At 36.1% G+C, this 14233-nt stretch overlaps 1 protein-coding gene across 1 annotated transcript in view; it reads left to right on the forward strand.

Moving 5' to 3' along the window:
- The window catches only part of LOC307180335 (phosphatidylinositol-binding clathrin assembly protein-like), a 37170-nt gene extending 24912 nt beyond the window's left edge, over positions 1-12258 (forward strand). Inside the window, exons 13-14 of the mRNA XM_079910536.1 lie at positions 11150-11256; positions 12137-12258. Coding sequence (XP_079766662.1) covers positions 11150-11256; positions 12137-12149 — 120 coding nt within the window. The 3' untranslated portion in view covers positions 12150-12258. The remainder of the gene's footprint in view (positions 1-11149; positions 11257-12136) is intronic.
- Positions 12259-14233: the final 1975 nt, after the last annotated feature.

A 14233-nucleotide genomic window follows, 5' to 3' on the forward strand; every position in this document is an offset into this window, starting at 1 on the left:
ATAGTCATTATTTATCCTACTAAGTGTAACTATTCATACACGAATGTTGCATTTGCATTTTGCTGCAGAAATATTAGTGTGTTTCATTACAGGGTGCTATTTCAGTCCCCCTGGGGTGTTCGCTAGTATCTTCTATGTGTAAATTCTAAATTAGCTTTCTAAAATACAAATCATTCCGAATTCCAAAGCACATCTGGCCCCAAGGACTTAAACGATGTGCACTTCTGCTATTTTTTGTATGATTTTGCTTCGAAACTTCATTGGTCCAATGATATAACAAACTGCACATTAACTCTTGAGTACGTAGTGACTTTGCTTTCCTGATATGCAGCAGAGGTGCATTTAGGAATGAGAATTCTGATAGGATTTGGGAAGAAATAATTTTGAAATGTACTGAGGAGACGTGCGGCTATGTTGCTGCAGTAGATTTGAGGACATAGCTGACTAAGAACCTAGAAAGGGTTTGGAGGGATGTATTAGTCTATCTTAAGGTTCACTGAATCTTTCCTTTGTCATCTACCTTCTGATATGGAGTCTGTATCTTCTATTTCTTGGCTGAAGCTTTCTATTTTAACTCTTGTTTCAAGAGTGTTCGTGATGACTCATTCAGGCATCTGTCTAATAACCACTTTAAAGTCTTTGTCAGATAATTCCCACATCTGTGTCATCTCATCATTGGTGTCTGTTGATGGCTTTTTTCCATGGAAGTTGAGATTTTCATGGTTCTTCATGTGCCATTTGGACATTTTGACCGTTAATTTAAAAGACGCCAGGTCTTGTTAAATTATGGAGCATGTTGATATCTGTGCTGTAGCAGACACTTGACCTGGTTAAGTTTAAGCTACAACTTCAAGCCCGCTTCTCTGGCCCGTGGTCCCAGTATCAGCTCAGTTTCTACAGTCTTTGCTCTGCTCTTAGTGGTCATCATGGGACCTGGGCTGTGGTCTCTCCAGGGGCTTAGTAATCAAAGTCTTTGGTATATGCTCATTAAGATCCCATCTACCCGTGTACAGGTGGGGGGAGGGGGCGGATGAACCCAGAGGTCCACAACCAGCTTCCCCGAGCCTCTGTATCTCTGCTGTCTCTCCAGTATTTTCCAGTTTCTTGGGGCTCCCATTCTCTTTCATCTGGCCAAAAACGCCATACATTTCTGTGATTGAAACAAGTCAAGCTTCCAAGTAGTGGTAGGACAGAGAGAATTAAAACACATTTTTTGTCCCTCCCTTCATGAAGCCACAGCTCCACCTAATGGAGAAGAAAGTTCCTCTCCCTCATATATTTGGCTCTTGCAGTTTTCCCTTGCTGCCACCATAGCCACTGCTGCAGGAAAAGGAGAAAAAGAAAAACCACTGAGGGCTTTTTCTGACTTTGTCTGAGCTTTAGGAGTTCTCTTTATAGCTACTCAAGCCAGAGCTAGAGAACTTCTGGAGTTTTTTCTCATCTGCACAACAGTGATCTCTTCCAGGTTTCAGGCTGATTTGAGTCCAGTGTGCATGATGCTGGAAGGGAAAAATTACAGATTCACTGGTACTTTGAATTCTGGTGTTCTTTCCTGATCTACCTGCTGATACTTACTTTTCAGAGTTTTCGGATAGCCGACCGTGCATCCTATCCAGGTTTTAGAGTTAGGTGTTCAGTGAGAGAGGAAGATTTTCTGTTCTTACTCAGTTTTAACTGGAAGTAGAATCCAATCCTTGTCTTTTAACCTGAGTTTAGTTAATGTGTTTTTATGTGATTATGGATATATTTGGATGTTTCTAATATAAGCTGTTTTTCTCTTATTTTTCTTTTTTCTCTCTTATTTTTTGCCTTCTTTTGCCATGATTAAATTCTTTTTTTTCCTCCTTTCATTTTTTCCCTTTTCCCTTTGAAGTTATACTCTAGAGACTACAACATACATAGTTAAATTACCAAGGTCTAAAGTTAATCAATATTTTCCTCTGAAACAACAAAAGGACTTCAGAAGACTTTAACCCTGATCATACTCCCTGCTGAGTTCATATGCTATTGTGGTAAAATATTCATAACAGAAAAGTTATCATCCTGTTGGAAGTGTACAATTCAGTGACATTAAATGCGTTCAAAATGTTGTGTATCCATCAGCATTTTGTAGGTTCAGAGCCTTTTCATCATCTCAAACAGAAACTCTACCCATTAAAAAATAACTTTCCATTCATCCCACCCTGGTTACCACTTTTCTATTTTCTGTCTCTATGAATTTGCCTCATACAAGTGGAATCATACATCATCTGTCCTTTTGTGTCTAGCTTATTTCACTTAGCATAGTGTCTTCAGGATTCATCCATGTTGTAGCATTTATCAGAATTTCATTACTTTTTTTTTCAAAGTTGTTTATTAATTAATTAATTTATTTTTGCTGTGTTGGGTCTTCGTTTCTGTGCGAGGGCTTTCTCTAGTTGTGGCAAGCGGGGGCCACTCTTCATCGCGGTGCGCAGGCCTCTCACTATTGCGGCCTCTCTTGTTGTGGAGCACAGGCTCCAGACGTCTGTGCAGGCTCAGTAGTTGCGACTCACGGGCCTAGTTGTTCCGCGGCATGTGGGATCCTCCCAGGCCAGGGCTCGAACCCGCGTCCCCTGCACTAGCAGGCAGATTCTCAACCACTGCGCCACCAGGGAAGCCCCCAGAATTTCATTACTTTTTAAGGCTGAATGATATTCCATCATACATATTTACCATGTTTTGTTTATCCATTCATCCATTGATGGACATTTGGATTGTTTCCAGCTTTTGGCTGATGTGAATAATGCTTCTATGAACATTGGAGTACAAATATCTGTTTGAGTCTCCTCTGCTTTCAATTCTTTGGGCATATACCCAGAGGTAGAATCGCTGCATCATATGGTAATTCTATATTTATTTCTTTGAGGAATCACAATACTGTTTACCACAGTGGCTAAACCATTTTATAGTCCCACCAGAAATGCATGAGGGTTCCAACTTCCCAACAACCTCACCAACACTTATTATTTTCTGGATTTCTTTTTTACTTATAATAGCCATCCTGATGGGTATGAAGTAGAGTCTTATTCTAATGATTAGTGATGTTGAGCATCTTTTCATGTGCTTATTTGCATTTGTATATCATCTTTGAAGAAATGTCTATTCAAAACCTTTGGCCATTTTTGAATGGGGTTGTTTGTTTTGTTGTTGAGTTGTACAAGCTCTTTATATGTTTTGGATATTAATCCCTTATCAGATACATGCTTAGCAAATATTTTCTCCCATTCTCTGGGTTGTCTTTTTACTCCATTGATAGTGTCCTTTGATGCACAAAATTTTTAAAATTTCGCTGAAGTCCAATATATCTATTTTTTCTTTTGTTGTCCATACTTTGGGTATCATATCCAAGAATTCATTACCAAATGCAATGTCATGAAGATTTTCCCCTATGTTTTCTTCTATTTTTACAGCTTTAGCTCTTGAGTTTAGGTCTTTGATCAATTTTGACTGAATTTTTGTATATATTGTGAGGTAAGGGTTCAACTTCATACTTTTGCATGTGGATATCCAGTTGTCCCAGCATCATTAATATCCAGCATCATTTGTTGAAAAGACTGTTCTTTCCCCATTGAATGATCTTGGCACCCTTGTAAAAAATCAATTGACTATGTATGTGAAGGGTTTTTTTCTGGGCTCTCTCTTCTATTTCATTGATCTATATGTCTGTCCTTATGCCAGTACCACACTGTTTTGATTACTGTAGCTTTGTAATAACTTTTGAATTCAGGAAGTATGAGTCTTCCAACTTTGTTCTTATTTTTCAAGATTATTTTGGCTAGTTAGGGCCCCTTGAGATTCTGTATGAATTTTAGGATGGGTTTTTCTATTTCTAAAAACAAATTCATTGGGATTTTGATATGATTGAATCTGTAGATCACTTTGGGTAGTATGGTCAAATTAACAATACTAAGTCTTCCAATCCATGGACATGGGCTATCTCTCCACTTGCTTAGGTCTTCTTCTTTAATTTATTTTCAGCAATATGTTGTAGTTGTCAGTGTATAAGTCTTTTGCCTCCTTGGCTAAATTTATTCCAAGTATTTTATTTCTTTTGTTGCCATTGTAAGTGGAATTGTTTTCTTAATTTCTCTTTGGATTGTTCATTGCTGGTGTATAGAAATGTGATTGATTTTTTTTGTGTTGATATTGTATCCTGTAACTTTGCTGAATTCATTCATGAGTGCTAACAGTTTTTTTGTGGAATCTTTCGGGTTTCTAAATATAAGATCATGTCATCTGCAAAAATAGATAATTTTACTTATTCCTTTCCAATTTGATGCCTTTGATTTCTTTTTTAGCTCTAGCTATACTTTGAATAGAATTGGTGGAAGTGGGCATTCTTGTTATGTTCCTGATCTTAGGGGGAAAGCTTTCAGGCTTTCACCCTTGAGCATGATGTTAGCTGTGGTCTTTTCATATATAATCTTTATTATGTTGAGGAAGTTCCCTTCTATTCCTAGTTTATTGAGTGCTTTTATCATGGAACGGTGTTGAGTTTTATTAAATGCTTTTCTGCATCAATTGATATTTTATTTTTTCCCTTCATTCTATTTATGGTGCATATTATTGATACACTGATTTTCATATGTTGAACTACCCTAGCATTCCAGGAATAAATCCCACTTGTTCATGGTATATAATCCTTTTCATGTGCTGCTGAATTTGTTTTGCTAGTATTTTGTTGAGGATTTTTGCCTCAGTATTCATAAGGGATATTGGTCTATAGTTTTATTTTTTGTATTGTCTTTGGCTTTGGTATCAGGGTAATGCTGGCCTCATAGAATGAGTTCGGTAATGTTCCCTCCTTTTCAAATTTTGGAAGAGTTTGAGAAGAATTAGTGTTAATTCTTCTTTTAATGTTCAGTAGAATTCACCAGTGAAGGCATCTGGTCTGAGGCTTTTCTTTGTTGGGAGGTTTTTGATTAGTGATTCAATCTCCTTACTAGTTATAGATTTATTATTCAGATTTTCTATTTCTTCATGAGTCAATATCTTGTTTTTTTAATTACCACAAAATAATCAGAAGTTTTACTGTTTTACAGAGTCAGTGTTTGTTTAGATTTAACTACATTATTTGCCACTTTCTTTCTCATAATTTCTTATTACATGTTAGACCTTCTGTAGGCGACCACCTGAAGTACATCTTTAACATTTCCTTTAATAAGACTGAATTGGTGGCCAGCTCAGTTTTGTTTGTCTGGGTATTCCCTTCTAGTTTGACAGTTATTTTCTTTTAGTATTCTAAAGATATCACTCTACTTTCTTCAGGCTTCTACCACCACCACTGACAAGTCAGCTTTCAGTCTAATTATTTTACTGTACCTTTATAGGTATGGTAGACAGAATAATGTCCCCCCCAAAGATTTCCATATCCTAATCCACAGAACCTGTGATTATGTTTGGTTACATGGCAAAGGGGAATTAAGTTTGTAGATGGAATTAGTGTTGTTAATCAGATTACCTTAAAAGTGGGAGATTAGTGTGAATTATCCAAGTGGACCCAATATAATCACAGGTGTTCATAAAAGTAGAAAATGGAGGCAAAAGAGTCAGGGAAAGACGTGATGATGGAAGTAAGGTCAGAGCAATGCCATGTTGCTGCCTTTAAAGATAGAGTGAGGGGGTCAGAAGTCAAGGAAAGTGCAATTAAACTGATTTTCTCCTGGAGCCTCCAGAAGGAATGCAGCCCTGCTGACACCTCAGTAGAAAACTAAAAGAGCGGTTAATCTGAATTGTTTTATTGCATTTAAAATTTTGTCTTTTTCTAACTACTTTTACCTTGATGTTTCTAGGTCTGTCTCTTAACACCTCTCTCACATTTCCCATCTCCTTATCTCTATGTGCTTCATTCTGGCTACTTTCTCCAAATTTGTATTCTAATTTACAGATTCTCTCCATCTCTGTGTAATTTGCCATTTATCCCATCCATTGAGAGTGTGTGGTGTTTTTGTTTGTTTGTTTGCTTGTTTCTGCTTTGGTAAATTTTATTGAATTTTCATGAAGTGAACATATCCAACTGAACATATCAAGCAGCTACTCCTATTATTCAACCCTTCGGTTAAACATTTTATTTAATGAGTTATGCTTTTAATATCTAAGAATACATTCTCATTATCTGCTTTTTCTGTAACTTCCTGTCCATTTTCATAAATATAGTATGGTTTTATATCACTCTGAGACTAATAATTAGATATTTAATGTTCTCTTCTGTTCACTGAGATTTCTCTTTTTGCTTATTTCTATTCACTTTTATATAGTCACCTCAGTCCTCTTTTGTGTTGTTGGTTTTTCCAATTTTGAACTTTATAAATGGAATTATACTGTGCATATTCTTTTGTGACCTGCTTCTTTCAATCAGTATTATGTTGGTAAGATTCATTTGTGTTAGTGTGTGCAGGTATAATTCATTCATCCTTACCATTGTATAATATTTCATTGTATGGACATTTATGTTGGACATGTACATGTATGTTGTTTCAAGGTGTTTGCTATTATTAACAAGGTTGCTATGTATATTCTTTTGACTATCTCTTGGTACATATGTGCAAGAGTTTCTCCAGGGGATCTGCCTAGGAGTGTAACTGCTTGGCCATAGGGTTTAGGTTTACTGGGTAATTTTAAGCTGTTTTCAAAAATGGCTGTAACAGTGTATATGCCCACCAGTGGAATAAGAGTGTTATCAATGTCATCAACACTTGACATTATTGTATTAATTTAAATTATTTATTATTAATATAAAATAATAGTAATGTATATTTTCCATTAATATATAAATATGAATACCTACCTAAAATTAAAATATAAATAGTATAATGTAAAATGTGCCATTCTTGCTGGTGTTTAATGGTATCATGGTATGTTTTCCTTTTGGTATCTGTCTAATTCATAACCTGGTTGAGTATCTTTTGATATATTTATTAACCAGTAAGTTTTCTTTTTTTGTGAAATGTCTGTTCAAGCTTTCACCTATTTTTGGTTTGGTTATTTGTCTTTTTCTTATGGATTTATGAGGTAAACTGCTTAGAATACTGCCTAGGTCACAGTAAGTACTCAATAAATATTAGTTAGAAATATGATGATGGTGATGATGGTAATGATGCCAGTGATTTTGTGTCACAGTACTCCCACCCACTAGTATGTGAAACATAGACCATTAAATTAAATCCCCTCCGTGCTCAGAGAAGGATATGAAAATAGGAAGGCAAGGAGAATAAGCATCCCCCCTAACAACAATGAAGATGCGCTGGGGGAATTGTGAACATGCTGGGCATACTTCTCTCTTGATAGAACTTTTTAAACCCTTGCTACACTTTCTTATTCTTGAGCTTTAACCTGCATATGTCTCCCCTTGGGGTGTTGTTAAAATGAAACAGGTCTGGGATGGAGATTGAGATTTTGCATTTCCGGAAAGCTCCCAGCTGATGTTGATAATTCGGTCCAAGGACCAGACTTTGAATATCAAGGCTTAATGGTAAGTGCCTGGTAATAGGGCACAATCATCAAGAATAGAAATTATTCATGAGCTAGTTATCAATTTTGGCTCAAATGATATATAACAAGAATGAAGAATTTTTAGGGGCTTCCCTGGTGGCGCAGTGGTTGAGAGTCCGCCTGCCGATGCAGGGGACACGGGTTCATGCCCCGGTCCGGGAAGATCCCACATGCCGTGGAGCGGCTGGGCCCGTGAGCCTTGGCCGCTGAGCCTGCGCGTCGGAGCCTGTGCTCCGCAACGGGAGAGGCCACAACAGTGAGAGGCCCGCATACCACAAAAAAAAAAAAAAAAAAAAAAAAGAAGAATTTTTAAATAGCAGAATTGGGAGCTAGGATATAAGAAAACTTTGGAAAATATCAGAAACATTGATATTAAAGATGTATTTCTGCCTCTTTTTTCAAGTCCTTCTGGGCAGTCACTAAACACTCTGGCATCAAATGTCTAAAGTCAAAGGCCACTTGTCTCTCATGTTATATTACCTAGTAGTAAATAAAGAGACTAAGACAAGGATTAACGTTCTGACCTATATAGGCAAAGAGACTAAATCAGGGTTGAGAGCCAGACATAATTTGATGTTACACCTACAGCACTAAATGTATTACTCTTCTGTTCATCTATTGCGATGAAGCCAAATTATCTTCATTTTTCACATTATCCCACACGTGGAAAATACCATAACCAAAGACTGGGAATGAAAATTGAAAAATTAAAGTTTTATTTGTTGGAGGTAGTGAGATTGTGGTTGAAATTTTTCTTTTTTTCATTTTGTCTATTAATGTTATTATTTTATTTATGTAGCATAAAAACAAAGTCATAACTCTTTCTTGCTTAGCTAAGTTCATATTTCTCTTCGGTTGGAAGTCCTGAAACCTCCTGTATCTGTCATGTTCAAGGAAAGATCATTGTCCCAGCTGTAAATGGTTCACTATATTAATTCTCAATATTTAATATATAGCAGAAAGTATTCTGTATCTTATAACGTTTCTTATTAAATAGTAGTAGAAAATGTGCTATATAGTAAGTGACACTTTTCTTCAAGGTTCCACACCAGTGGCCTATCCAGTGACTTCACAGCAAGTGCCTATGTATAGAATGGCAACAAAAAAACAGTTTTAAGATCTCAAGGGTGGGAGATATACGTAGAACTCCCCATGGTTTGCACTAATAGAATAAAACATGATAGGGATCATTTTAAATGGAAGGTAATCCACCCACATCCTTTTCTTGCATTGGAAAAAGAAACAGTAGCCCTCTGAGAAATAATATAGCGAAGGCTTTGTGAGGAATAGAGAAAGGAACCCTAGAAATGGGGAGGAGAAGGGATTGTGAAAGTGGAATAGTTAAGGGAAAGCTGTTCCAGAATTAATAGATGATCCAAAATAGGAATAATCAATATACACATAATAGAAATTCAATTATAATTTAGTTTAGTTTACATTATTGGTTTATTCCAAGAGTAATGAGCTACTGTTTGCTTCTGTTTTTCTTCCCTTTCTGCAAGGATTTTGCTGTTTCATTTTGTTTTGTTTTGTTTGCCATTCTGCTGTTTGGGATCACTTCCACTCTGCTTTAAGGATGTAAAAAAAGAAGTGGACTTTTATAAGACTGAATTTGTTCTCATTGTTCAAGGCTTCCAATGGGAGGAAATTTTAATACAGGTAGAATACTCTCTGGAATTTTTCTGGCTTTTTATCCAACCTTTTTCTAACTCATTTTAGTTAAGTCTGTTATTTCTGTTCTGCCTATTTGGCAATGTTTTCATGATTTATAAATTTTCTTTACTTAGTTAAAAATTGTTTGCAATCACCAGTTCTCGTTTTTATAGCCTCAGTGCGTCGTATAAATTTCACGTGATGTAATATGAGTAATGGAAACTCTGAAGTCCTTTAGCCTCACCACCAATTCACTCATGCTTTTGCTGTTGGTGTCAATTTGGAAAAACGTTTAAAATATGGGAAAGTATAGAGGATAACAAACGTCCTTGCTTCAACATTCTGAATTACTAAATGTTAACATTTTTTCATAATTTTTCCAGATAATTTTTTAATGAAATTTTACAAATAAGACCAAAGTCTCCTTGGGTCATCCCTAGTCCCAGTCACTCTCTGCCACTCCAGAGACAATGACTGTGAATTTTATGTCTGGCCTTCTAGAACATTTTCATACTTTTACTAAGGAAAAGTACATAGTACTCTTCTAAATGATTTTTAAAAATTGATTATAATTGGTATTATTTTATATTTATGTTTTTGAGATCTGTCTAGATTGGTACATAATTAATACATTAATTAGAATGGCTCAGTGGTATTTCACATATGAATATACTACCATTTAGTAGTATATTTTATCCCTTTACTGAAAAATTCCTTAAAATAGTTCTCTATAGGCTATGTAACTACTTCTGTTCCTCTCATTCCCTGTTTTTTTTGAAGTTTAAAAAAATTTTTTTTACTGTAGTATAGTTGATTTACAATGTTGTGTTAGTTTCAGATGTACAGCAAAGTGAATCAGTCATACATATACATATAACCACTCTTTTTTAGATTCTTCTCCTGTATAGGCCATTATGGAGTACTGAGTAGAGTTCCCTGTGCTATACAGTAGGCTCTTATTAGTTATCTATTTTATATATAGTAGTGTGTATATGTCAATCCCAATCTCCCAATTTATCCCTCCTCCTGGCCTTTACCCTTCGGTAACTATAAGTTTGTTTTCGATGTCTGTGAGTCTATTTCTGTTTTGTAGGTAACTTCATTTGTATCATTTTTTTAAGATTCCACATATAAGTGATATCATATGATATTTGTCTTTGAATGATTTTTGAAGTTTTTTTTAAAATTGAAGTACAGTTGATGTACAATATTATACAAGTTACAGGTGTACAATATAGTGAGTCACAATTTTTAAAGACTATACTCTATTTAAAGTTATTATAAAATATTGGATATTCTGTGAATATGCTGTGAATACACAGCATATTCCCTGTGCTGTTCAATACATCCCTGTAGCTAATTTATTTTATACATAGTAGTTTGTATCTCTTATTCCCCTACCCCTCTCTTGCCCCTCCCCCTTCCCTCTCCCCACTGGTAACCACTAGTTTGTTCTCTATATCTGTGAGTTTGCTTCTTTTTTGTTATATTCACTAGTTTGTTGTATTTTTTCCTCTCATTCTCTCTTGAAACTCTTCCAGTAAGGATTCTGCCTGCTCACCGTTGTTCTTATCTCAGTCACGAGTAACCCCCATATTACCATATCCCTTCCACTTCATATGGCTCTGGGTCATCTTTTTTGTTTTCTTCTTTGGAGGTTTTTCAACAGCTTCTTCAGTGCCAGTTGCTGTTACTTCTTCATAAACTGCAAAGCAGTTGGTTTGTAAACTAGTGATATTTCATTTTCTCTGAATGCAGAATATTCCAGCAGCATCTGAGTGAAATATTGATACTTCAAATTCTAGTTTGTCATTCACGTTTATCTCCAGGGTCTGCCACTACTCAGCTGGCATCTTTTCAGTTGACATTCTTTAAATGTAATATTTGCTCTAGAGTGGTTACTTGTCTTCTTGGTACTATTGTTTTAGGGGAGCAATAAAATACTAAGTTTTTATTTTGTTTTCTTTTGCATTTGAATTCATAGGTTCCAACTCCAATTGGAGCTCCTTCCCTAATGGCACCTCAACCCAGGATTTATACCCAACCAGGCTTAAGGACAGCAAGCCTGCTGCTCCATCCACAAGAAATAACGTATGTTTGACCTGTTGTTACTTAGGTACTTGGTAGGCATGTGCAGTCACATGTTAGAACAGAGTTTTATAATCTTTTGTGCATTGTTGGTGTCTCATAGAAGAAAAAAGAATTCTAACATTTTCAGCATTGTAAAGAGACACAGAACTGTATAAAGCCAATCCTCTACAAACCTGTGCTGTTAAACATCAACTGGGTTCTGATACCTAGTCAGCAAGCCTTTTATTCATTCATTCAGCAAACGCAACTGAGATCAGTGCTGGAGAGGTGGGTAGCTCAGTCTGGAGGTTGCAGGCACAGCTTTCCTAAGGAAGTGATACCTAAGTTGAATGCTAATATTTAAAAATGGATAGCCAGTCAACCCAGAGGGGAAATGATTTTACAGACAAGCATATAAACAGATAGGAAAGCCAAAGCACTATGGGAGGTCAAAGGAGGGAACAATTAATTCAGGGATAAAAGGTTTCAGGGCATTGTGTATCAAATGATAGGGAGAATTTCAACTAGTGGGTGTGTAGATGATAGAAGTTTGACATTAGAGGCAGAGGAAACAGCTTGAGCACAGAAGTGGAAGCAAGCAGTGGCAACATGGATGAGGTGTAGCTGAAGCGTGTGGGGAAGTGTCATGATCCAGGTGTTCATTGCTCAGAGTGTTGTTTTCTAGAAGAGTCTTTACAAGGTTTCTGCCTTCAGTCCATGCACTTGGGGCCCCCTGGTTCCTGAATGTTTGTTTTAGGAGGCCTGACAAAGCTTCGAGTATTAGATAATGAGAAGACTGACCAAAGTCTTGTGTAAAACTATTTGTAATTTATTTCATAACCACAAGGAAAAATATGTGGAAATAATGAAAGATATACACATGTGTCTTTCTTTCACACAGACAGAATCCATGAGGTACCAAAGCGAAAAGATTCCAAATCAGAGGTGAAAACAAATGACGATCTCTCTACAGGCTGATTGAATCATCCACTTCTTCCAAGTAAAATAAACATCCATTTTCGCATTCAGTACTCTTGAGATTCTTCATTTAGTGTTTTTGAGGTGATGCACTCTTTCTCTTGTTTTAATAGTTAGCCTTGAAACTTTATCCTGCAAAATTATCAAAAACTAAACTTAATATCTTAATCTCCTGATCAACATCACTAATCATTAGAGAAATGCAAATCAAAACTACAATGAAGTATCACCTCACACGGGTCAGAATGGCCATTATCAAAAAATCTAGAAACAATAAATGCTGGAGAGGGTGTGGAGAAAAGGGAACACTCCTGCACTGTTGGTGGGAATGTAAATTGATAAAGTCACTATGGAGAACAGTATGGAGGTTCCTTAAAAAACTAAAAATAGAGCTACCATATGACCCAGCAACCCCACTAGTGGGCATATACCCTGAGAAAACCATAATTCAAAAAGAGACATGTACCACATTGTTCATTGCAGCACTATTTACAATAGCCAGGACATGGAAGCAACCTGAGTGTCCATAGACAGATGAAGGGATAAAGAAGATGTGGCACATATACACAATGGAATATTACTGAGCCATAAAAAGAAATGAAATTGAGTTATTTGTAGAGAGGTGGATGGACCTAGAGTCTGTCATACAGAGTGAAGTCAGTCAGAAAAAGAAAAACAAATACCGTTTGCTAACACATATATATAGAATCTAAAAAAAAAGAATTGGTTCTGAAGAACCTAGGGGCAGGACGGGAATAAAGACACAGATGTAGAGAATGGACTTGAGGACACAGGGAGGGGGAAGTGTAAGCTGGGACGAAGTGAGAGAGTGGCATGGACATATATACACTACCAAACGTAAAATAGATAGCTAGTGGGAAGCAGCCACATAGCACAGGGAGATCAGCTCGGTGCTTTGTGACCACCTAGAGGGGTGGGATAGGGAGGGTGGGAGGGAGACGCAAGAGGGAGGGGATATGGGGATATATGTATATGTATAGCTGATGCACTTTGTTATAAAGCAGAAACTAACACACCATTGTAAAGCAATTATACTCCAATAAAGATGTTAAAAAATATCTTAATCTCCTCTCTCAGATAACACAAGGACCTCAGAACACTTTTAAACTACAAGGGCATTCCCTCCCAACTTATGGACTATAGTGACCCAATGTTTTAGTCCTGTCCCATTTTGTTAGCCCCCCAAATTAAAAGTGTTAGAGAGAAACGATTTTGCTTACACTTAGCAATGTGTTCACAAATTCTGTGTTCACCATTTCTTCTTGCATCGGAATCATTCCCCTCTTCTTCAGGTACATCTTTTAGAAGTTTATTTAATGTAGTTATGCTGGTGGTAAACTCAGTTTTTATCTGAAGACATATTTCTTCATGCTCATTATTTTTAAACTAAAATTTAAATTTATGTACACATACAAACTCTATAAACATTCTTTTTTAACTTTTAAAATTCATTTTATTTACATTACTCCTAACTTTGATTTTATTTTATTTTTTTAATTCAATTTTTATTTTTTAAAAAATTTCTATTGGAATATAGTTGATTTACAATCTAACTTTGATTTTATTTTTTAAAATTTTTATTGGAGTATAATTGCTTTATAATATTGTGTTAGTTTCTACTGTACAGCAAATAAACATTCTTGTTTGAATCTTTTTGTGGATAAATATGGATCTATCTCTTGGGTAGATACCTAGGAGTAGAATGGCTGGGTCACAGAGTAGGTGTTTATCTAAAATTAAGACTTCCAAAAGTTGTCCAAAAATTACTGTACCACTTTATTCCACGAGCAGTGTATGAGAATTCTGCTGCTCCAAATTCTTGCCCAAAATCTGTATTTTAAATTTTGGCCATTCTAGTGGGTTTGTAAGTAATATGACATAGTGGTTTAATTTACCTCTCCCTGATGACTAAGCAACTTTTCATACACTTATTGGCCATTCCAACATCTCTTTTAGTGTGTGAAGCGTCCAACTATTTTGCCCATTTTGATGTTTTTCT

The sequence above is a fragment of the Stenella coeruleoalba genome (assembly GCF_951394435.1).
Source record: "Stenella coeruleoalba genome assembly, chromosome: X".
In the NCBI taxonomy this organism is placed as follows: Eukaryota; Metazoa; Chordata; class Mammalia; order Artiodactyla; family Delphinidae; genus Stenella; species Stenella coeruleoalba.